The sequence below is a fragment of the Falco punctatus genome (assembly GCF_963210335.1).
Source record: "Falco punctatus genome assembly, chromosome: 5".
In the NCBI taxonomy this organism is placed as follows: Eukaryota; Metazoa; Chordata; class Aves; order Falconiformes; family Falconidae; genus Falco; species Falco punctatus.
Genome location: NC_137584.1, coordinates 71,702,752 through 71,728,048, shown reverse-complemented (window position 1 = coordinate 71,728,048; position 25,297 = coordinate 71,702,752). Strand labels below are relative to the sequence as shown.

Below are 25,297 nucleotides of genomic sequence, written 5' to 3'. Positions count from 1 at the left end.
AGGGCATGAAATAACTATACTGGTTTTGCAGCTGATGTTCTGGCCAAGCACATTTTTTTCCCGCTATTCTGGTAAAATAGTTCTGCTGCAGGCACAAGTAACCCATTTTCAAAACTGTAGAAGGAAAGTAATTGTAGTAAATAAGTACACACAGAGCTTGGGCTGTTGAAGTGAACTTGCTTTGCAAAGGGTGCAGCTTGTTTTTCTCCTTTTCTAGTTAGCATCCAGAGTTTGACTTCTTTGCCATGTATTTGCAGATTTCAGGAGCGTCACTGTGCTTTCAGTCTGTGGGGTTGGAAGCAGAAGCCATCTGCTTTCGAGGCCACTCACTCCAAGAAGTAATGCCTGAAGAATAATTGAAAGCTTTTAGATTTTCCTTGGTGAACCAACTTGCTATGAAAACGAAGCCCATACCAAAATCTTCACCAAAGATTTTGTGTAGATGGATAAGGATTAGAGAAATTGAATTAATTGTGTATTATTTTGTCACGTGCAACTGTATTAGTAACTCACTAGCAGTTTGATCTTCCTAGACAGCTTTTTTTGAGCTGATTTCAGAGGAATGTAGGTTTGGAGATGGCCCTAGCAAGGTGATGCAGTGAGAGGCACTGGATTTAGTGCCTCTGCTTGACCCCAGCTGTGCCCATTTCCCTTTAGTGCTTTATCAGTTTTGCCTGTTTTACTACATGGGCTGATTTCGGGGCTTCAGTTCTGTTGTCTGATGCACAGGTGTCACAGCGACATTTGTGATGTCCTGAAGAGGCATCTTCTGTCCTTTAGGTGCCACTCCAGTGGGATGGGGGTTCCCATCAGGCTTTTATCAGACTGCCAACCTCTTGAGCATGTCTCTGGTACCTTGAGCTACCTCTCCTACACGGGGTTCGCTACAATAAAAACAAAGTGTATGACTGGCAGCATTACCTTGTCTTCCTCTCTGAGATTGGTTGGTTTCAGCATCAAATAAGCAAAACCTACCCTATCTGTATGGAAATTCTCAGGATTGTACATGCTTATTCAAAAGGTGTTTTCATCTGCTGGCTCCAGCGTAGATCTCACATACAGCAAATTCAAACCATAGCAATTTTTTTTTTTTTAACTTCATCAAAAGTTACCCTCTCTGTATGCAGTAGGAATAGGTTAGAATATTTTGAATTAAAATCAAATTTGATGAAAGATTTGTCAAATATGGGGGGAACTTTGCACTGAAAGGTGTGTACAGATACTGTAACTAACTTGACTCATGTTCCACGCTACGTAACTTCTCAATGTGATGCATTATTCCAGACATCTAACTAAATCTATGTGTCTTTAGATTCTGTCCTTATCGATGATTGTAATGCTTCCTCCTGTAAAACGATCAGTTAACTTGTGGAGCTATCCTGGCAGTATGGTTTATTCATGTCTGCGCAAAAAATAAATTACTTGATATTATCCCAGTGCTTGAGAGTGAAACTGTTTTTCCAGAAAAGATAACAAATAGCTAATTCAGGTTTCCAAAAGCATGTGTACTGTTATCGTTAGTAAGAAGCTTAACCAACCTGAAAGCAAATGCTAAATGATCCAGATCTTAGTCGTATTAAGCTTGTGTGTTTTCTACCACTTAAAAGCCTATCAAAAACCTAAAGATCTGGGTAAATGAGATTTTCTGGAAGGCAAGCTTTAAAGTTTACCTCCTCTTTTTAAACAAGAAGACGATGCCTCTATTTACATGCCGTTTCTGGAACTCAAACGGAGTGAGTACATCACTGCTGCAGTGTTTCATGGAACATCCTTTGTTTATTCACACTGTGCCACTTTTAAACTTCAGATGTAAACAACAAAGGCTTCTTTGTATTTCACACTATCTCATACTCACTACCTTCTAAAGTCCAAAGCCAAAACACTGTGGAATTTTACCCTCCTCACACTTTCTTCTGCTTGTCGGATGCGTTCTTCCAGCCTTTTCTATTTATAGTAGCTGGAAAACTACTTATCTGCTGATTAAAACATGCTCTGTTCATTTTCTCTTGACTTTTCAGTCCTTGGTATGGACTACAATTGTATTCCCTGGTAACCATTTCAAATACAATTTTAGTAGCAATTATGCATATATTCGATAACAGAAACCATTTGTCATCCTGAAGGATGCAAATTGTTTTAAAGTGGTCAAACTGTCTGTGATCTGTTATATAGATGAAAAATCCAGAAAATATTCCACTGAACTCAGCTGTTCGGACAGAAAGGTCAGAAAGACCCAGGCTGAAAATGCAGCAGCTGCCTGACAGTTTCAGCACAGATGAGGTTTCCATTTCAAACCGCAGAGGCAATTTGAGCTGGAAGTTTCACAGAACTCCAGTGGCACTGATCCTTGAGACCTGCTGCTGAGAAGTGTCCCCTGCCTTTTTCACGATGGGGAAGGACCTCAGTTTCATGGTTCATTTGGTAGGCAGTGGGTCAGACTGTGAATGGTGGCTGCACCAATCTCGTGCTGGATCTATCTCCTCTGTTTGCTGGCGCCTGGGGGAGGCAGCCAAGGCTCTTTGCTCCCCTTCCTCCATTCTGTGCTCACCTCCATGGGAAAGGCAAGGACAGGCTACCCAGGCAGTTGCAGAAACCCTGCTGCACTGTGTTGCCTACAGTCCTGCCCTATGTGTGTAGCACTATAAATGAAATCTTAGTTTTAAGAAAACCAGAGTAACATGGGATTGATTTTCTCCAGAAAACCAGAGTAACATGGCGTTGATTTTTTTTTCCCTTTCCCAAGGACAAGTAGCATCCTTTATCACCCCATCCCCTTCAAGCTGCCTTAGAGCACAAGAGATACTTGATGAGCCCATCCATGGTATACTGTGCTTGGTTCTGGCCCCTCACCCCCAGACAGAGCTTGGGGGGCCGGAGCATGTCCAGAGCCGGGCAGGGGGCTGGGGCAGGGGCTGGGGCACCAGTCTGATGGGGGGGCTGGGGGGTCAGCCTGGAGAGGAGGGGGCTCAGGGGGGACCCGATCGCTCCCTACAGCTGCCTGGGAGGGGGCTGCAGCCAGGGGGGTCAGTCTCTGCTCCCAGGTCACAAGCGACAGGACAAGGGGGAACGGCCTCAGGCTGCACCAGGGCAGGTTTAGGTTGGAGACTGGGAAACATTTCTTCACCGAAAGGGTGTCCAGCACTGGGACAGGCTGCCCGGGGAGGTGGGGAAGTCACCATCCCTGGAGGGATTTAAAAGATGTGTAGATGTGGTGCTCGGGGACATGGTTTAGCAATGGTTTGGTAGTTTTTGGTTAACGGTTGGACTCAATAGTCTTAAAAGTCTTTTCCAACCTAAATAATTCTATGATTCTGGGTAGAACATTTAATATATAGGGTAACAATAATTTTGCTGTAAATTACTAGGAGTGTTAGAGGCACGTTAGATCCCTCTGAAATCTTTCCATATATAAGAAACCAGCAATACAGAATTGCCACAGCACTCTCCAAACTAGCTGGCTGCAACAAGGTCTTTTGCTATCTCATACCAGCATACTCTTCATGCCAGTCCCTCTGCTGCCTTCTCCTAGTCTCTCCTTATCCAGCGCACGCACACACACTCTCTCTCTCTCTGCCTCTCTTTGCTTCTTCCTCCTCTCTCTTCCTTGGCTGCCCAGCCTCTTCACAGAACCAGCCACAGCCGCACCTTATCTACATTGGCCAACCCGCCGCCCCTGAAGCCAGCCCACAGCTGTATATTATCAATGTTAATTAACCCAGCTTCATTCCTCTACATAGAATGAAAATACTTCAGTGATGACAGCAGCCCGTTGAGTAGGTGAGGCTGGTGTTAGGCCTTCAAGGCGAGCCATTCTCCACCCTAGAGTGGTTGTGCCAAAGCTTGCTTGAACGAACACTATCGACAAACCCCCCTTGAGCTCCGTACAGCTGGAATTTTCTGTGCAGCCCCAGCTGCCCAGGAGCTGTGGGGCATGGCGTGTGGTAACTTTCTGCATATTTGCATTAACTGTGGCAACTGGACCTGCCACTTTGGTCAGGCTCCTCGTTGTACCAAGCAGTGCACATATGGCCATTGTAAGAATCGGTGTGTGCCCTGCAGAGCTGGAATAAAAAAGGATGAGTAGCGTTAGTGCCATTGTAAAGAATGAGAAAGAGAAGCAGAAAGGGAGATTGGGAGTGCTTGTTTTGCTGAGAGTCACCGGGACAGTCGGGGCTACTAGCGGGTGACAGTCGTGCTGCTCTAGAAAGTAGGCTCAGGGCTTTCACCACAAACAACTCTATCTTCTGAAGTGGGTGGACAGCACAATGCAAAAACCATCTCCCAGCCTTTTTTGGGATGAGGTGGTTTAGCATTACACGCTAATGGTCATGAGAGCCTGAACAGAAAACCAGAGCTTGTTATCAGAGGTAAAATAAGTGGCAGAGGTGACAGGTTGCCTGACAATTTCCATTATAAGGATCTTCTTTCAGGTATTCCAGTATACCAGTTTTTATGATATCAGTAGTAAATATTCATGCTTTGTCTCTGAAAGTTTTCACCTCCAATCACAGCAGAAGATATTTCTGGATTTTTCAGAATGAGTTTAAGAAAAAAAATGTTTATTCCTCTTAAAAATTCATATGTGTTTCTGAGAAACTATCATGTTTATATATTGTGGAAGAAGTACTTGATATAAATCCAGTGTTGACTCCAGTGAGACAAATAAAATGACGACGATGTAACAGCAGAGCTGAACTGAGCCCTCTACATTAAATGTGTGAAATGAACATTTGTACTTTTACAGTGCAACTGCCCTGAATGAAAAATAATTGGAGTGACTTCCATTCATTGCGAAAGATATATACACAAGGGAGTACCTTGCACCTCACAGGCTAGTCTGTCCTTTGCAACAAAGTGTGGTTCAGAGATAACTGAGCTAATGGAAGTGGTAAAGTCTTGTCAACGCAGTGTTTGTATATGGAGTATTTTCTTCTGCTCCCAGGCAGCACGGATTTGCCTGATCTTACCATTACACAGCTTTTAGACCGAAGTTAGCTTCTCAGAGTTGTTCAGGGTGGCACCACGTGGAGATACCAGCTCCGATCCACAACAGCTCGGAAGATTCTGCACTAACTTCACTGTGCCGTATGTGGGTTGTTATCGGTGGCTCTAGCTCAGTCTGGACCTGGGCATTTTTCCTTTCAAGGATATGAGAGTAATGGATGAGTGATTAGTGAAGAACAGTCTGCTGCCTCAAACCGCGGAATAGATTTTAGCTTTAGATCACTGAAAGTCAGAACAGGGCACATCTTTTCTTAGCCATCATAAATTATCCATGCAGGATGTACAGTAAAAGGCTGTTTGGCTGCGTTAAAATTGGCTAGACAAACAGAATTTCTATCTCTCTCAATGGCTCCTTCAACACCTAATTAGTTCCCAGATGCTAGTTGAGCAAGATGTCTTTTATCTTTGCTAATGTTATCTTCCTATACCTCCTAAATGCCCCCTGGTGCCATTCTTCACTTTCATCTTTCTTCCCTCAAGAGAAGGCGGGATGGTTGTTCAGGAAGCTCTGCTCTGAAGGTCAACCTTGTAAAGGCTGTGGGTCAAGCTGATCCTGTTATACCAGTCAGTATCTGGAGCAAAAGCTTTGAATCCAGAATTAGATTGATATGATAGAGAGCAGGATACAACTTCCTTTCTATGCATGTTCACAGGATCAGTATCCAACAGGAAAAAATAGAATGGCAGATTCTATTTCGCTGTCAGTTCCATTTAATACGATTTAGGACAAATTCAATGTTCATCTTTTTCCCATTGCTAGAAGGTACAAAGAAGTCTGTCTGTATAAATCTGCCATTTCAGCTGGCATAGCTGATTGTTGTGGGCAACGAGGACGTACACTCAGATGTAAAATAGTAGGAAATATCAGACTAACTGCACTCCAAATCCTTCCTAGACCCTCTGAGCATAACTACTTGGGGCCTCAAATATGTTAATAGCTGGGCTATCGGCCAATTGTGATTTACCTTGGCAGGTCTGATTTATACTCAAGTCCGGCAATTCTTTCCCTTCTGGCAGGACTGAGTGACCAAACAGCCTACTTCAATCTAAGTATTTAAGAGAAAAGCATTTCAGAGAAAGCACATCTGCAAACCAATGGGACAGACTATATCTACACATGCAGCTTTTCCCTAAAGCTCATGAAGCTGTGCCTCTAGCTAGGTTCAGTTTACTCGATTCAGACGATATGCTCTGTGTTGTGTGGGGGTTTTGTCAATAGGCAAAAGCTCTGACAAAGTCAGTTTTGCAGTTTTGTAGATGAGAATCAAGATTCTCCAGCTTAGACTTTGCACCACCGTCTTTTAAATTTCTGTTGTATTGCCTTCTTATCTTTATTTACCCTGTGCTGCACTGGAAGAATACACTCTGATGAACAATTCCAGCAGGCCCATGTAACAGCATTTCTCCTCTCTGACCAGGTTATGTGTAGTCCCTATAGGATGTTTATGTCTTCAGGTTTATAATGTAGTCACATAGCAGCTTGTTTTCTATCACAGCAAAGACCACAGCAAGCTTTAAAGTTGATGGGTTTCACTGTTTCTGCTCTTAAGGTCCATATGCCCACACTGTGCAGGAGGCAGAATTTATACCAACATAATTCGATCATTCCTGGTTTCAGTCTGGCCTGATTTGCAAGAGGCACGCTGCAAAGTGAGTTCTGAGGCTAGATAGCTTCCCTGCAAGGATATTAATAATACTTAGAAATTATATAGCACTCCAAAACCCTATGCAAGCATTAGCTAATTATGTTGTGCTACAAAGCTCCTTGCAAAACATTAGCTAATCAATTCTTGCAGCACCTATCAAATACATCAGTGTCATTGAATCCACTGTGCAGGGAGGGATCTGGAAACAGGAGAGTGTGGATATTTGGTCCCAGTCCATGTTGGTGCCCGGTGTGGTAGATGGGGTTAGACTTCAGCACTTGCCAGCCACTGCTCCCACATTTTCCTGGGCAGGGTCCTTCTTCCCGTCTGGCTTGCCATGGATAAACATGTAATTTCCAAAAGGAGGTCACCTACATGGATGCAAATGCAGAATTTTACCAGCTAGACATGATTTCAGCTCATTTCAGGGCTTTGTCGAGGTCACTGACATCAGTTAGTTTGGAAAAGCCAACATCAGTAAGTGACATGGAGACCGGACCCAGCACAGCAAACTGAATTTTAATATTTGTTCAAATACCAGTGGTTTATCGGGGAGGTGCTCCCGTCGGCTGAAGGCAGCACAAAGGAAACAAAATTATATATCATTGAGATGTGGTACTGCAGAGCAGGCCTTGCAGAAAAGGAGAGGTGACACTTGGCAAGTGAAGGACAAAATAAAACTTTCTTTCTTAATTGCACATCATTGAGACCTCATGCTACTCCTTGTGTTAGTTCCTCTGGACCAAAGTTAGCAACTCTGAACCAAGTGAGCATGTATTGCTGAATTTCTGCTCCCAAGCCTGCCAGCAACTAATCCGCAGGCTTGGCAAAGTCGGTGAATTTGTTTTCCAGTTAAAAATATCACAGTTACCATGTATCTAGGATGTACTCGTACTCCCATCCTACAGACGATCGCGTCCGTGCAACTCGTTCCTGCAGGCCTTCTCCTGAGATGGTGCAGCTCCTTTAACCCCTAGTACTTTTGGAAACGGCTGAATTTCAGCATTGCTGCTGCTGATACAAAATTTTGAGTAGCCAATATCATAAAGGGGTAGCCCTAGAGATATTACATAGGCACTCCGCGCTGGAGCACTCAGTATTGTGAGATTGCTGGCCTTACAGTTTTTACATCAAGGGGGAACAATGATCCAGAAGCACAAGCTGTCATAGGTGTCACGGTACTCTGCGGTATTTTCAACATCAGTGATTTTAGAGGGGCCATTAGAAATACAGTAGCTTCGAGTAACTTGCTGAGACACAAGGCAAACTGAATATTGCGGTGGCCTGAGTACAGGCTTGCTTTCCGAGCGCGTGTTGAATCAAACGCAGGATGATGCTATCTTGCTTAAAAGCCACAAAATGCTTGAAACCAATTAATACTCCGCTGCTTTACTAATGCCTCTGCTCAGAAAATTAAATGGTTTCATTTAACAAAAACAATTGTAAAGCTTTTTTTTTTTTTTACAAAAACAATTTTAAAGCTTTTTTTGGGGGGTCAAATTTATAAGTCAGCTCAACCCCTTTGCTAAACTTCCATGGACGATCCATTTTCAGCACAACCTATCAAAGTGTCAGCAGCTCCCACTCTGTTCCTTCAGGTATCCAGAGGTACAAGGGAATCGTGTTTTTTTTAGCGTAGTTCATTCCAGATTCTTGAGGCACTTTACAAGTATTAGATACCTCCATCTGAATATAAACAAGGAGCCAAACACCTTGAATGTGTTGTTGCCATGCTGTAATGTCAAATGATTAAATATTTTGACATACTTTGGCTCAATATAATCAGCTGGCTACAAAAAGCTGAAGCAGCAATTACCGTCAGTTCAGAGGGCAGCAGCAAATCAAAGTGCAGAAGTGGCACGTGCTAAATACAGTTCCTTGGGAGTAAGTGAAGAGCAACCTGCTGCGGTTAACACTGGTTTGGGTTATTCCTTGGCAGTCTACCACATATTCTTCCCTGCTGAGGACAGCATTTCCTATCACACAGCACAACTGAAATGAGTTGCCATCCATATTGGAACAAACCAATGTCCCTAACCTGCAGGCTCTGCCGTGTTGCAGTGACTCTGGGCATGGCCTTCAAGTTAAAAAGCAAAAATATCTGTGAGATGATACCACCTCTCTAAATGGCCAGGATATCCCTTAAAATCTTTCTAACTGCATCAGCATGCCATGGCATCCCCTCACTACAGTGGAGGTGGGACTGGTAGCACTGGGTTAAGTGGCAAATGGTTGGATAACCAACCAGTATGGTTCGAATGAGGAAAAAAGTAGGGTTTGATTTGCTGCAGATGGGTTTTGCATTGTGGTTCCAAGCCTGTGCATCCAAAATCACTTTACTGACAGTGATGTTTGTGCCAGTTGCTGGACCTACGCATGCAGTGTTCACGTGTATGGCTATAACTGGCTATACTGGCCTGTGGTGCAAGTGCCCTAGACCGTGCCTTGGTGCACACCTCCGGTCTTGATGCCACTGGGAAGAAAATTGCTTCTGGGCAGTATGTGCTGCACAAGTCCAAATATAGGTGCATGTAGAGGAATGAAGGCAGTGGGTTGATTAACACTGATAATCTGCAGCCGTGGCCTTGCCTTGGAGGCAGTGGGTTGAGTGACATGAACAATGTGCAGCTGTAGCTCGTTCCTGCTAAGTAGTTAAATAGCCCTGAGGCATGTGGTTGGATGGAGGGGGAGTGGTATGGTCTGACCTCTGGAGGAAGGACAAACAGCATGGACAGTAGAATCTGACTGATGGTAAAAGCCTTGTTGCAGCCTGATAGCTTGCTTTTGCTGCAGCAATGGGTGCCCCATATGAGGCTGACCGAGTTGGACTCCAACTACTACAGGTGCAAATTTGCATCCAAAATAATTGCTCTGGTTCACTAATAACATTTTCCTTAGGATACTGAGCGTTTTAGGAGTCAGTTCTGGAGACAAAGCATCTGCAAAGCTTGAGCTGTCCATGAAGGACTGGATGCAGGTAACGGTGTAGCAGAAAGCTACATCATTCCTTGTGTCTGTGTTCACAGCTGAGCAATTTGGGGGTTTCCTACACCAGAGCTTGGTTACAATTTTGAGGGGCTGCCTCAGGTTCAAGCTACAGTAAAAGAGGTTCAGAGCAAATCACTGAAATGAACGGTAGCAGGTCAGTGCAGCCAAGTGGCCGTCAGCTTCAGGTGGGAGAAGAACTTAAAAGGAACTTGCTTGCACACAAGCACTGTGGGTGAGCTGGGATTTCAGTTGGCCCTGGTACTGAAGGAATGAAATGTGGGCTGCTTCTGTGCTGCAGGTATCTCCCAGGTGATCCAGCAGAATTATAGACAAGTCAAGTCTGATGTTTTACGCTGCAGGTTGCATGAGCTATCAGGAGTTAGAATGGAGGAAACTTGTGTCTTGCATGTGTAATAAAGTTTTTTTGAAGAGAGGGGGTGCATAAAAGGGAGCCAGGGGCTGTGATGTAAGAGGAAAGTTTATTTTCTGAATGAATAACTGGTTATAGATAGGAAAGAGAACATACGAGTAGCTGGGCAATTTTCCCAGTGAAGGGAGATTACAACTACCTGCCTTGGGAACCTGCACAGTTCAACGTACTCATAAAAGAGCTGGATAAGGGAGACAGCTGATAGTGACATGTCAAAATCTGCTGATGGTCTAGAGTTATTCCATGTAAACAGAAGTAGACATGACTGGAAAAAAAGTTGCAGAAGAATCTGACAATATTAAATGTCTGGGCAATAAAATAGCTGCTGAAGTTCCATGTGGATAAAAGTCAAGTGCAGACACAATGGTAGGGTTTAAATTAGCCTGCGAAAGAGGTCCTGGCGTCATTGCAGATGGTTCTTTGAAAATGTCTGTTTGGTGCTCAGCTGAGGACAGAAAGGCAAGTGGAATGCTAAGAATTGCTGGGAAAGAGATGGAGAGTAAAAGAGAAAATGTCAGTACGCCACTGCATAATTCCATGGTGATCTTGAATAGAGTGCAATTCCGGTCACCCCATCTGAATGCAGCAGTAAAATAGAACTAGAAAAGATGCAGAAAAGGGCAAGAAGGCTGCCCTGGGTTATGAACTGGGCAGTCTAAGCCTGTGAAGCTTGCTGGAGAAATGAATGAGCAGGATTAAGGCAGAGGTGTAAAATCAAGACCGCTATGAGGAGAGTGAATAAGGAATTATTGTTTGTGGCAGAGGATGCAATGACTTTGTCAGGTAAAAAGTTTAAAGCAAACAACAGGAAAAAACTTTTCACAGGCTATAATGTATCAGGAAACTCATCAAAAGCAAAAATCTTTTCCATGGTGAAAGTGCAGGTTATTTAAAAAAGGTAGTAGAGCTGAGATTCCCAGTGCTGGCTTCGACATATTCCTGCTCCAGCACCTGTCCCAATGCCCTGAACTGTCCACGTCCCCTCTGTCCTCTGCAGCTGGGTGAGATCTGGGTTCTGGTTGGGTTTGGCTTCTCGCTGGTAGAACCTGAACAGTTTTTTGGGGCTGGATTATAATAGTGAAAGGATCCTTGTGATCTTCTAGCATTATCTCTCCTATGACAAAAGCTGCAGAAGTCCCTTGAATGAATTAATGAATTGATTCTCTATGAATGACAGTGGAATATTAGGGGGGAGAAAGATCCAATGGTACCTTAAAAATTTCCTGAGTAAAAGGTCCCAAGAGTTAATTACACTCTCCCTAATTTGATCCTTCCCATTTCTGCATGAAAAGGCTGCAGTAGCCCTTCTGGCTGCAGCATGGTAATGGTAGGTCATGTCAAATGGCTCAGGAATTTTGAGACAGTGAGGACTAAAAAGTCTGCTAGAACAAGATTATCATCAAATTATATCTGCCTCGACGGCAGGAAATCAATCAAGAGTGGTCTGATTTATACCTGCTGGAGCCAGCACATCATGAACTTCATCATCTTTCCCAGTATATGTTTTTATCTTTGCATCGACACAGTCAGTGTGAGGAAAATATTTTCCCATTTAAAATCAAAACATTCAAGGTAGTGTTTGGCAGAGTGTTGGAGCCTGGGGTTCCTGCTGCTTCTGACAACAGTGCTGGTATCTTTTGCTAATGACCAAAGTGCAATATAATGAGTTGTCGTGGGCTTCTGCTTTATTCAGCGTGCAGTGTTTTAATAGACTGTTAGTAATTCTGAAAGGGATAAATGATGTTTATGCCCTCTTGTGGTATGATATTGAACAGAATGGATTTTCTAACTGACAAAATTAGGCCAGTGATGGAAAAGTCCCAGGTAAAAATCTGTAACAAATACTGTTTTGCACAGTAGAAAAACATCTATCCCTCCAGCAGCATCCTCATGACTCAGTGAAGGGAGGGAAGCCAATTTTACATGCATTTACAGCAGCAAGTAAATGACTAATGCCCACGATGACAGAGTTTGTGCCATCTTTCTGGAGTGAAGATAATTTAAAAAGTGCTTTTTTTTTTTTGCTAGGAAGGTTAGAAAGTAATTGAAATACTGCTTTCTAAAAGCAGTTGTGTTGACACCTCTTTGTGTTAGTGGTTGCCAGCATGTTGTGATCCATAACTTCACATTCTTTATCTTCTTTGCTCACACATCTGATGGGTAAATAATCTGATTCCCTTGGGACAAAGCCTGTCCCAAAGATTAAAAACACTGCTTGATGATTTTCCATGGGGAAATGAGGCCAGATTCCTGTGAAATTGGGGCTGTTACTTTGCCGTGTTCAAATACAATTTAGTCAACAACTTCCTAACCTGTGCTGGGAATTTAGATGTAGGGTTGGGAACACAGGGGCTCCCCAGACAGGTCAGTCTTACGGATTTTGTAGCAATCTTCTTACTGCGTTCTGATCTAAAACTTGCATACGGCAAAATGTATCCTCCAGACAGTGAAATTACCAGAATAAATCAGACTAATGCTGTACAAAGTCAAGCAACTGATGTCAGACTGTGGTCAGTACTTAGCTGTGCTGAGGCAAGACCTAGGAAGCCCTGTTGTAGGAAATTCAAAGACTTTTTCATGCCAAATAAAGTGCTAGCTGTGAGGAAGCATTATTTCCATTACATGTCATCTTTCTCCCAGCCCAGCCACCAAGTACTTAGGAGACTATTGCAAAGAGGAAGAGAATGATTTCCTTTCCACATCCATGATGAGTACAATGACAGTAGTGGGTTGAAATGACAGTAGTGGACTTAACTGGGCTAGGCTTTAGGAGAAGGTCTGTAACAGGATGGTAACTATTGGAATGGCCTCCTTGAGAAAACTGGAGGATCTCCATCTTCAAAGATCTTTCAGAAACAGTTAAACAAGTGTGTGCTGGGAATAAGGCGGCTATCATTTGTTGTATCATCATGAAAGAAGTTGGACTTGATGACTTAAAACAGGTCTACCAGGTCTGTTTTTAGGGTTCTGTATGATCATTGCCTTTTATTTGGTTTATTTATTAGTGTGATGGAGAACACATTTATCTGGTAATCTTAAATGCTGACTGTTTGCTCTTTACAGTTGATCTTACTGTCAAATCTGGCTGATACCAATGCAATTCTATGTCCATTACTTCACAAGCATCCTTTGCAACAGTAGTCTGACACCAATTACAGTGCTTAGGTTATCATGGACTTCAGCGAGCACCAGTTATGCCCCCACTGAGATGAGAATTGGCTCCAAAATGTTGGTGCTTACCAGTTTCCTTGGAAATGGAAAATTCAGTAGGAAAAGTGTCACAGCAGTTCATGTTAAAAAGAAATTCCTTCTGTCAGAAACCTTTCAGGAGTTTCAAGTTCAGTTAGGGGATATCAAAAAGAAATAGTCTAGTTTAAAATCCCCACCCACATTCCATCGTCTTTTCCTGCAACGTGATTAGTGCATGCATTGGCAAATTTTTCAGAAACAAGCCATAATTTGCCTTATAAATACCTCTCTGGTCAAGATGGAGCTGTTCTTTTTGAAGAATGGGTTGACAACAACTCTGTGAAAAGAGCCCAGATGCGCTTATTTCTCAATGACATCATTTGGGCTAAAATTTCACTCAGAACGTCTTCTTGGCTTAAGCACATTTGGGGTGGATAGCACGTTTCAAAGTGGAGGCACCGGCCAGGTGAAGTTCTTGGACACTGCAGGAGAGCTGGCCAGGCTTGATCAATGTGTGCTCTGCCGCCTTTCACATTTGATTTCCACTTTTGCTGATGGCACCACATCCCTGCCTGGTGTGGTTAATAAAGAGGAGAGAATGAATGTGTGGCCATAGCAAATTAAACAAATGAGCCATTAAAACAGGAGGGTGCGCTCCCTCTTCTCACCAGTGCCTACTTTGGTGCCTGCAATGTCTCCTAGCAAAATAACATGAGCATGAGGATAAAGGGCTTTCAGGGATGTGCTGCAAATGTGGTCCAAGCACTGAGAGATGTCTGTGGCTCCTGCTGAGAGAAAACCTAATGTCATCAGCAGAGAAGCCAGCGAACCACTAATGGCTTTCCATTGTGTTTTTTGACAGGTATTGACAGAGGGTGGTTTCGGTCCCATCACAACAGAAATCCGGGAGGCTCCAGAGTTTTATTACGCCGAAGATTACCACCAGCAGTACCTCAGTAAGAACCCCGGTGGATACTGCGGCCTCGGGGGAACAGGGCTTTCCTGCCCTATAGGGATCAAGAAATAGCCTGTGCTTACTCCACCACCTCCACTTTGTTTTAGGGAGTTGGAAAAAAAGCCGACAACCCTGCCAGGTGTTACAGTACGCCCACAGCATCAGTGCATAAAGATCTGGGACCCTGTTGGGGTGGCTTTCCATAATTTGAGCAGTTCCCCAATCACTGAAATTAAAAGCCAAAGTGTAGGCAGAAATTGCACCTGTGGCAAATGCAGCTTCTTGCTCTTGATTCTCACAGGGAGTTTCCTTGCAATATTGTAATCTGGAGAGAAAAGAAACTTCTAAAAGTTTGGCTTGAAATGCTGTTAAGAGGATGAATTAGGAGGTAGTTGCACCTGTTAACTGCTTTGCATAGCTAATGCCTTCAGACATGTTTCTTTTCTTGGGTTAATGATTTTGCTCATGTTATGAGACCTTTGACTTCTGGAGACGGGGTTGGGCTCATCTTAACTATCACCACTCTGTAATTTGGTGTCTTTGGGAATGATGAATTTATAGGATTAGTAATTCTCTTACAGTTCCACCTTCACAGCAACATGTAATATCACCTGTAGCGCCTATTTTCTGAAACAATTTTAGCAAGAAAAAGTAAAAACTGTAATGTGATACTTCTTTTTGACAATTCCAAAAACACAAAAATAAATCAGTTTTGCTTCCTGTACTACAATAAATTAAAAAAAAAAAAAAAAGAAAAATGTTGTCTACGCTGTGTTCCATGGTTCTAAGTATATATCTGGGTAGACCTAAAAAAAGTATCAAATATTATAGAAGGCTGCAGCCTTCTAATTAAACACCAGGGCTTTTAAATCTGTATTATCGTGCATGACAGTACAGAGGAGTAGAATTTGTCTTAGCCACACTGTAACATAATTATTTCTATGATTAGTTATTTGTACTTTAGTAGCTTGTGAAGCCCTCACCAAGGGCAGAACTCATTATGGCAGGTGCTGTGGCAATGTAATGTCGGGCAGTCTCTGCCCCAGTGCACGTGCAATCAAAACAGCAGGACAGAAAGAGGCAATTATATTTTTTTTTATGGGATTCTCAAAGTGGAAATTAAAAGCTACAGCAAATGGATGTAGGGGATGCAGGGTTTATCCTATGTGGATATGGGATCCTATGGGTTATATATATGCTAAGGAGTATCCTAGGACAAACAATTTCAGCTGGAGAGATGGGGATGGCTTTGTCCCACCTAACCAACTTGCTGCTTGCATTACTTCCCGGAGCAGCCTCTCATATTTTCCTCTTTTGGACTCTGCCTTAATCAGTGAGTTTGAAGAACATGTGTCCTTGGTGTGTCCTCTTGCAGATGTGCTTTCTGCAGGGAGAGCTGTAGGAGCCTACCTTGATGTGTCGATTCTGGGCAGCAGAGCACGTAAAGCCATTCCTGGTGGCCAGGTGGTGGGGACCCAGAGAACCAAACCCACAGCATTTCCTTTTGGAGGGCTCTCTGTGGCACTCCTCTCCATATCTTGGTTTGATGTTTCCTGCTCACCAGCTCAGGTTTTAGGCTCAGAAAGACCCAAAACAGCTCCCTCAGCATCTGTAACTACCCAGCAGAGTGGATTGTGTTCCAAGCTCAGAGTGACTGAAAATGTGCATCAGGTAAGTCAGTTCTGGGGCTTGTAAATCCACTGCCAAAGTCCTGTCTGCTTTATCCAGAAACAGGCAGTAGGTCCCTGCCAGAGAAATTAGCTGCCCGTCTTCCCTTACTCCTCAGCTGATGCTGAGTTCATTCCAGTCTCAACAGCCAGAGGAAACCTGTCCTTTTAGCAGTTTTATACCTGGGGCAAGATTGAGAGGAGTGCTTCTGACAGGGTTGTCGTGTTAGGCTCTTTCTGGAGATGACCCAAAATGTGCCCACATCACACTCGTGATTTCCAGTTGCTGCGGTAACTGATCACCTGTCCTTAACGTGTTGTGCCACTGAATTGTTCTAGTGCTCACTGTCAAGGAAACCAGGACTTTTGCCTAATTTTCTAGGCAGGAGGTGACATAAAAGCAAAGAAGAGAGGAAAATAAAGTGTTATTTTCATCCTATGCATTATTATCCTCTACATAATTCAGACTTCAGTGGGATAACTCCTGAACTGCTTCAGTGTACAAGGCAAAATATTTCATATGCTGAATCATTCAGGTGCTCATAAAATGTTACTTGGTTCCTTTCTGTCCTTTCCCCTCCCTCCCTTCCTGCTCCACACTATAGTTACTGTTTTGAAACAAGCTGGAAAGTCTTCGGAGAAAGCACCATTCTGTCCTTAATATCGCCAGGCTCAAGTCTGAACCTGGCTGAGTTTAAGTCCTGTCCTGATGGAAATAATGTGTCAGTTTAGAAATTGGCATAGATGGGTCCATTGATGCTAAAATTGGCCCACACCAACATATTATGCCACCCCAGAATTAATTGTGGAGTTACTGTAGGGTGCAGTTTTGCCTTTTTGTGGACGTGCAGTCAGGGACCCCTTGCAGCTGCTGCTGAAGGTACAACGAGTATCAGGGATATAATCAGTAACGGTGAAATGATAATGAGTCAGTCTTGTGGATTAGTTTTTTAAGCTGGATTTGGTCTCATAAGCCACCCTCTCCCACAGGGAAGTGGCTGCCTCAGTGTCTTCCATACTATACTTCTGGTTTGGCACCGTTTGACATTTACCCTGCCACAGAGCTGCCCCCTCCTTCTGAGAACAGCCACAGTCTAAATGAAGAAAAGAAAATTAATTCTGAGTTTGATAGGCTTCAGCCCTTCTCAGAGTCAAAGATGAAAGCTGATGTGGGGTCAGCATCTAAGGTCTTCAGAGAGAAGAACATGGTTCAAGACCCAAAAAGGGCTATAGCACCTGACTCATGAAGTCCACTATTGCAATACCCTGTGGAAGTCACTCCAGGATACGGACGGGGATTTCACTGCTGCCCTATCCCTACCATAGCTAAAGCAAATCCCAAGCCTCTGGGAAACCACTGCGCTTTCCCCATCGCCTTTGGAAGGACAGCGTCCAACAGTGATGTCAACAGAAACAAATGGGATGTGTGATGTCACAGCCTGGTTGCCCCGGCACGGAGGTGCGTTGCCTTTGGTGAGAACACAGAGTAGGGAAGGTGTCCTGTGGTGTCTGCAGGAGCACCACTGCTCTGAACGTTGTCGAAGAGTGTCGGTCCAGGACTGGGATTGAAATGCTGCGCTTCACCCTCCTCTGTTTCGCTTTTCTGATTGGCAGCACCAATGCAGGTTTTCCTTCTGAACTTTTTACATTTAGAAATGAACAGCACAGTGGAACTGCTAGTAGCCCAACAGGAGATACAAGTATTGGTTAGTGGAATAGGCCTGGGCTTATTTCTTGTATCTGACAGCATAGAAGTATGGCTTTACTACAGCCTCGTGCTGAACAATTCCACTCGTGCTCCCTGCTAGTCCCCAAACTGCCGGGCAGTGGTTGGCGGAGTGCAGGTTCGGGGGGGCTACAGTGATGCCAGGGGCTTTGGTAGAGATCAAGTAGCGTGGATGATTACAGAGCAGTGCCTTAGCTGATGCCCCCTCTAGTTCAGTAGCACAGGCAGTGGCACTGCTGTACGTGATGAATATGTCTCATTTTGTACCCAGAGTGTGGCCTCCGACCATCTCACAAGTCCTTTCGGGACAGTGGCAAGATGATCGCAGCAAGGAGATATGCCAAGGCTGGGGAGTTCCCATGGCATGTAAGCATCCAGAGCAAGGGGAAACATATCTGTGGAGGCACCATCATCAGCAGATCATGGATTTTAACTGTGGCCCATTGCTTTGGAGAAGAGGTGTAAGTACTCATGGGAAGGGAGGACAGCCCAGGCACAATGGGTTGATAACATTCCTCCCAGGGGTCAAATGCGAGGTATATATGAGTGACCGAGTGAGAGAGCCCTGCAAACAGGGGTTGTCTGCTCTGGGGAAAACAGGCCTGGTTTTGATCAGAGGTAGTGTTACAACAGACATGTGCAGAAATCTGCATAACAGAAGGGAAATATTTTGAACGGTGGTTTGAGCAGCTTGTATAAATGCCCATGACACTGGTGATGTCCCCAGGCTTTTCCTGTATGCCTACACATGTTGTGGTACCTTGTAAAAATAGATCTATTCTATTCCAGCTTATTCTAACCCCCAAATTGCCCTCGCTTTCATATAGCAAACACCCTTCCCTCATGGAGAATCTGATTTTAAAGCGGAAGTTTCTGGAGAAATCAACCCCATACAATGGCCAGGGTCAGAGTCCAGCCCTCTGTGAGCCCCCTCCAAAATTTGGCAGGTCCGAGAGCTGAGGCTGCTTGGTGACAAACGACCTGCGCAGCTGGCTGGGGGCAGCGCAGTCTGGAGCGGCCACCCAGGGCACAGCAATCCAGAAGATGCTGCCCACTCCATCTGTTCGTTAGTGACTGGGCTATTTATAACTTGGTTGCGTTCATGTTCTGCCTCTGCACCTCTCTGCCCTGAAAATCAGCTTTGCCCAGCAGTGAGGGTAGATTTCAACACTATTTATAGCTAACCTGCCTCTGCAATTTTCTGAGCACCACCCTACCCCACCTGAGGGAGGGAGGCACCTACCTTTATAACACAAAGCCTTCGTGTTTGCTTATGTCTGCACTGCTTCTGTTTTGTTTACAAGGCCACCAGACCTGACCGTCGCAGTGGGGGGAAATGACCTCAGCCTCCCACTGGAAGAACATAAACTGGAGAGCTTGATCATCCACGAAGGATTTGACAATACGAGCATGGAAAATGATGTCGCTCTGATCCTGCTCAGCTCTCCCATCCAGTTCAGCAATGAGAAAATCCCAGTCTGCGTGCCCTTCATGTACGACATTGATATGTGGCAGCATTGCTGGGTTTCTGGGTGGGGAATCCCAAGCAACTCCAAGACAGCAGGTGAGCTACTGTCAGGAGATGCATTTGCTAACCGAGGCTGGGTTTTATGCATTTCAAGTACACGTTCTTTCCCGGGAGGGGTTACCCACACTAGCTTCCACTCCCTACCTCCCTGGTAAGCACATCCAGGCCCTCGCAGCCTCTGCACAGCCACCAGTTCTCTGTTCAGTGCAAGAAACAGCCACCTACTGACCCCAGAGCGAAGTCCAGGCTACTCTGAGCATGTGTGTTCCAGCCAATAATTCGGAGCCACCTTTGCTCTGAAGGAGTTCAACCTTACTTTGGATGCCATTCTTGGCATCCAGAATAAGACAAGCTCCACCCTGGTGGGCAAGTTAGTCTGGTCTACAGTGTTCTGGAATAAGGGAAATGAAGGTCTAGGGTTGTCTTTGGCTTCCTGCCTCCATGAATCAGACTGATTCAATGGTACTGGCCACCCTTCTTCTTCACTCATTTAGAACAGCAGATTGCTATCGCTAATTGCTCTTGTCTAAGCCCTAATGAAAGGAGCTCTGGCGCTGATTGTGACCCAAAATATCTATCCCGAACAAACGTCACTAAATGGCTAATGAGCGATTTCAGTATTGGAAAGAATTGATCAGGACGGAGTGGGGAGGGTGGTGCCTTGAGGCTTGAACAGTCCTTCCTAGGATGTCACAAGCGAGTGTCCCATTTAAGCCTTGCCGTTCTGCTCCAGAGGGTTACCGCCTCATCTCTGAAACTCTGCATGTTCCTTCTTAGGCTTCGTTGGCCTCGCTTAACAGTCGTAACACTGTACCGTAGTTGTGAAACTCTCCTGTTTCACCAAGGAAATGTGCTCCTAGAGACAGAAAAGCAGGGGGGTGCTGCAGAGCCACTCTGCAGCTTGGCAGGATTTCTCTTCAGCTTGTATCTTTGCAAAATGCATGGCGTGGCAACGGAGGTTGGGCTCCTGCTGCCGTGTGGGCTCAGCTGACATCACTTCTGCTACCCAAATTGCACCCAGCATGATGTCAGCATGCTCGGCCCTGGCATACCCCCCTTCTGCCTGGGAGAGGTTTCAGAAGAAACGCAGCAGAAGCTGTGTTTGGTGAGAGGGATGTGTGACATGGGCCATAGCAAGAAGTGTGAGGCATTGTTCCTTGGTGGGGGAAAATGGATTATTGCTCATCTCTACCATCTAGGTAGGCATCTCTCAAGAGGCACCTCAGGTAGCACCATCCTGACTCCTCTTCAGCTGCAGCCAGTTAGACCTTGGCAAGTGGAGCCATCTCCGTGGAGGTGCCTGTGGCAAAGCGTTTGAATCTGTGGACACTTCCATGGAGCAGCTCCACCCTCACTGGAAAAGGGACCTGACAACTTTTCTGTCTTTTAGATCTTTGAGTCCCTAAACCAAAGGTGCTGGGAAGATTTAGCTCAGTGAACTGTGGAAGGAGTTTCTGAAAATCTGTAGGGCTCCTCCCCATCAGCAACATCCTCCAAAAGCCAGTTTTATCCTTCAGGTTCACTTCAAAGAGAAACGTGGGTTAAATGAGTGGCTTTTCCAAGTAGCCCTGTATATTTTCAGTCTTTTTTTCGCTTGCTTGGTGTCCGCTGTGATTTCTGTTTTCCCATCTCAAGGGAAGAATAAAGCAGTGATTTCCATAGTGCACTGCCACCCTGAAAGCCGCTTTCTGAAAGACACAGCCGGTCCCCTGAGTGAGGCAGGGCCTCACAGCCCCGCAGGAGAGCATGGGGACAGCAAGGTCATCTGTTCTGGGGAAAGCTCATTGGACTTTCCACTGCAGGGCTCGCTCTCATGGGACCCCATGAAGTGTCCCTCAAACTGAATTCCCCAGAAACAGGAGTGAGAAACCCAGGGTGTGCAATGCAGCTCATCTCAGGACCAGCGGGATAAGCCATCCCTTTGGGGTCTTACAGCTGGAGCATATCCCAGAGGTCATCTACAAAAATCAGTCGTCATTTTAAATCCTATTTAGCAAGCCTCTGCTCCCCAGGATTTCAGCTTTGCCTGTTAACACCTCCCCCCTTTCTACCTACCTACCCATCTCTTAGTCTGGCATAAAGTCAAGAGCACAAAGTTACCTTTGCTAAACATCTGGAGAGCCCCTGTAAGCCCCCATGACCCAGGACCACATGGCTGTGCCCCGAGACCCCCTTGCCCTGAGGTGCTTTACAGACCCAGCTGAGCGCAGTCCCAAAGCTAGCCTCCAGCTGCAGTTTCACCCCTACACAAGCCTGCACTGCTCTGCAGGTTTTGTTAATCGTTCTCTTCTCACTTGCAGCTGCGGAGGCACCATCCCCCATTCTGCAGAAAGCACGGATGAAGCTCGTCAGCAGGGAGCAGTGCTTGGAGCGGGTCCCACCGCTAATGGAGAACGTGCTGTGTGCTGAGCTGGAGAAAGGAGAAAGAGGTCCCTGCCAGGTAAAGCCAACAGGCTCCCGGATGGCCACGCTGTCTATGGGAGCACAGTGACACTGGGGGAGAAGCGCCTCTGCTTTGGGAATGAACATGGATACCTCCCACAGAGCAGATGGGCCTCTCCTCACGCTCCCCCCACCCCCCGATTCCCTCCCTGCAGCGAGGACGGGAGCTCTGTGAGGGAAACGGTGAGCTGCAGGGAGGGCAAGGGAGAAGGCTGGATCCCAGCAAGTCCCCGGGCGTGAGAGACAGTCTGGGATGGCTCCTGAGCACAGCATTTTGGACTGTTACCGCATAGAAATGTAAAAACCAGTGTGAGCTATGGCCAGCCTGTGCACTGGTGGGAGTGATGGGAGGAGGGGACTCCAGCCGCTGCAGAGAGGCCTCAGCAGCATGGCCTGTGTCCTCCTGCCTCATGTCCCCTCAGCCCTGGGCCAGGCAGCGCTGCTCTATCACACGGTTAGGTACTGAAAGGAGACAGGAACATTTGTCCAGGAGGGTCAAAGCAAAAGAACTGGGAAGGAAATTTAATCCAGGAGTGTTTCATTTGAATATTAGAAACCTTTCTCATGTGGCATCTTCCTCCGATCCAAATGTCCTTTGCCAACATGGCAGGCCTGAGGCTGGGGGTGCCAGAACCAGCCACGTGTTATTGCAATGAGTTAGCATTAATAGGATGGTGGGCTTTTCAAGGTAACTGATAAAGAGTTTGAGCAGTGTTTGATATCAGGGACTGCTAAGAGGAGAGAGCTGTCACAAACACCCAAAGACACGTAGATGTGGCGCTTAGGGACATGGTTTCGCGGTGGCCTTGGCAGTGCTGGGTGAATGGTTGAACTGGGTGAACTTCAGGGTCTTTTCCCACCTAAATGTTTCTCTTATTCTATGAAATGTGGGAAAACCTCACTCGGAACTTGCGTCCTCAGAACGTACTCACCCGCAAGATCGCTGTCCTGTTGCCTGAAAGGCAAACCCCACCTTTTCTTTCATAGCACCCAACCTCCATCCTCTCCTCTGAGAGCCTGGTAAGAGCTGCAGCCTCTGCTTCAGGACTGAGGTCTCCATCCTCCACTGGGCAAGGGTTTTCTTAGACCTGTGCATGTGTTTGCAGAGGGACAGGTGAGCAGACACATGTATGCACAGCTTCATCCTGTAGGAATCTTTCACTGAGGGAACTAAACCAGCACCCAGGATGGAGAGGAATCCCCTGCCCTTTAGCCAAAGACAGCGGGTACAGGGGCCATGGGCTGCAAAGCCAGTGCGAGCTGGGCCCGTAGCTAGGCAGTGGAGGGCAAGTTTGCTTTGCAAAATCATTTTTTGATTAGTCAGAGAGCATCTGTGTCTGAAACCATTCATCTAGTGACTTTCACCTCCATTAAATTCAATCAAAATTTTTAAAAAGAAAACTGCCACAGGATAACATTACCGTGATTAAAGAACACACTTTCCAGCCCAGCCTTAAGTTCTGTGGCTGAATTATGCTGGTGAAACAGCAAGAGCACTTGTATGCAGCAAAATGAATCTCCCATATTCAGAAAGCTGATGAGGGTGCTATTTTGATCTACAATAATGTTAGAGTCATCTGAGAAACGAACTAGAAATGTGAGCTTTCCAGGCAGTGGAAGTACACAACGATTGCCTGTGTGATAATTCTCATAACCCAGCAAGTGCCCACTTTTAGTGCAAGCTTGACCAGGCAGGAATGTCTTGCAACCTGAAATAAGGAGAGCAGGACAAAACCATACCCTGGGCTAGAAGCAGAGCTCTTCAGGGGAAAAACAGGAGACAGGCCTTTTCATCGGAATTTGCTAATTTGCAAGAGGGGATACATTTTGCTGATAGAGGGTTTTCTGAGAAGTGCTGCTTACAGCCCGGTAGGGCACATTTTGCCTGGCTAGGCTGGTTCAGGAATCTGGTGCCTTGCCCGCAGTAGGCTGCCTGGTAATGAACTGGGAGGCCAGGGCTGAACCTGTTGCTTGCTCTGCAGCAGGGACCACGGGACACCCAACTCACCTGCCCTGGGCAGGTAGCGAGGCACACTGTGGGCAGTGCCATCTACTGAGCTACGCTTGTCTAGAAAGATGATGGTGTTTGTGTCAAATGAGAATAAGGCCAGACTTCAAAATACCTAAATCCTTTACAAAGGCAGTGCTGTCAAGGAGGTAGAGCAGCCCTGGGCACGGTTTTGGTCTGTGCCAACCAGAGAAGCTCCAGCATTTGCATGGGTCAGGAGCCACCCACAGTAATCCCTTGGGATCCTGGCACCCCAATTTAGAGGCCAGGGAGGAGTGGCAATACAGGCAAGGCAGAGACCCCTGGTCAGGGAACAAGCTCTGGAGATGCTGAGCTTGATGTTGTAGGTGTGCTCAGAGGAAACCTGGAAGCCATGATGTTAACCCTACCTGAGCTTTGCTGAGAATCAGCATACATTTGTTTATGTCCAGAGCCAGGCTAGTACGGGCAAGTTGCATCTAGACTCAAGTAAGTCCTTACGTGAGTAAGTCCTCATGATCCTCATCTTGGTCCAAAGGATTACCATCCTAAGTGTTAGCACTGTGTGCCATTTGTGTGCTAGATTTCCCCCATTGCAGCAAGCTGTTTTATATAAGTAACTAAAGCCACCCAGATATCTTCACCAAGGCATCATCTAGAAGGTTTATCCTAACAACCACTGCCTTAATACCCCCATGTGGCAACAGCACGTCAATAGGAAGGCTCAGACGTTTCACCAGCTGTCATCGTACTGGTAGCAGACAACACTGATTTGTGGATCACTGACCATATCCCTATAATAACTCAAGGAGATTGAATAGCAGAGCTCCCAAGTATTTGTGCTTTTTAAAAAATCCATTCACTTAAAAAGAAAAATCTATTGTATACCAATTCCCTAGCAGTTCTTCAGGCAAATATATAGATTGACTGTGAATTAACACTAACAAGATCTGTAATTGACTTACAGTTCTATTTAGTCATAAACATTAGCGTTAATGGATGTTCATGGCCTACAAGTGCTAAAGAACAGACACTAGAAATGGCCTGCATATTATTTTTTTGTGTGCTACATTTCTTCCATGACCCCATGAACCACAATTGATGTCTAATTCCTTGCTTTCTTAAGCATCTTTTGTTAGGCTCTGATGCAATGGTAACTTGAACAATAATTAGAGTATAAGGAACTCACAAAGCAAATGCGTCCTTCAGTGTCTTACCAATTCAGACAAAATTCAGTAAATGGCCCAATTATATTTCAGAGTATTTCTGCCAAGGAGGTCTGTGGGGGTAGCTCTGCGGTGTGGTGATTAGGACGGTGTGTTCAGCTGGGAGTCACAGTTCACGTACAGTTCAGGGCAGCAGCAGATGAAGGGGGGGGCAGTCCCTGGCCTGACTTTCAGGGGAAGGAATCATTGAGTGGCCACAAACAAGCAGTGCAATGGTTCCAGCTCAGCTTCACCATGCCCTGCACTGTCCCCTGGTGTAGGGCTGATCGGAGTCACGGACTGAAGGTACCTACACCCTTCCACTGATCGTAGCAGGAGGTGATCTTGGCCATCTCTAATAAACATCTGAAATGTTGCTAGGGTGCATCTAGGGCTTTAGATTTCTTTAGTTCCATGAAAAAGGCAGGGAATGACCTCTTTCCTTCACCTGCAGTATGTCCTGCCCATATACACTGTCAGCAATTTGGAAATGGCAGATGCCCTCTACAGCACCTGGGGTGCTCAGGGCT

General features: G+C 45.5%; 2 protein-coding genes across 13 annotated transcripts in view; both read left to right on the top strand.

Annotated features, from left to right (window-relative positions):
• The window catches only part of MSRA (methionine sulfoxide reductase A), a 292,183-nt gene extending 277,275 nt beyond the window's left edge, over window positions 1–14,908 (top strand). The window contains exon 5 of one of the 2 annotated variants that reach the window (XM_080389196.1): window positions 14,120–14,908. In XM_080389196.1, the coding sequence (XP_080245322.1) occupies window positions 14,120–14,284 (165 nt within the window). In that variant the 3' untranslated portion in view covers window positions 14,285–14,908. The remainder of the gene's footprint in view (window positions 1–14,119) is intronic. The other variant, XM_080389197.1, reaches the window with a different exon arrangement.
• A 199-nt stretch (window positions 14,909–15,107) lies between these two features.
• LOC308064555 (serine protease 55-like) overlaps window positions 15,108–25,297 on the top strand; it is a 66,779-nt gene continuing 56,589 nt past the window's right edge. For 7 of the 11 annotated variants that reach the window (XR_013928437.1, XR_013928438.1, XM_080389187.1 and 4 more), the window contains exons 1-4: window positions 15,108–17,338; window positions 17,877–18,066; window positions 18,910–19,169; window positions 21,434–21,573. Coding sequence is in view for 9 of the 11 variants with exons in the window: in XM_080389187.1 (XP_080245313.1) it covers window positions 17,281–17,338; window positions 17,877–18,066; window positions 18,910–19,169; window positions 21,434–21,573 (648 nt within the window). In the remaining 2 variants the exon portion in view is untranslated. Of the gene's footprint in view, window positions 18,067–18,909; window positions 19,170–21,433; window positions 21,574–25,297 lie in introns of all 11 variants that reach the window. The other 4 variants (XM_080389188.1, XM_080389191.1, XM_080389189.1 and 1 more) reach the window with 4 other exon arrangements.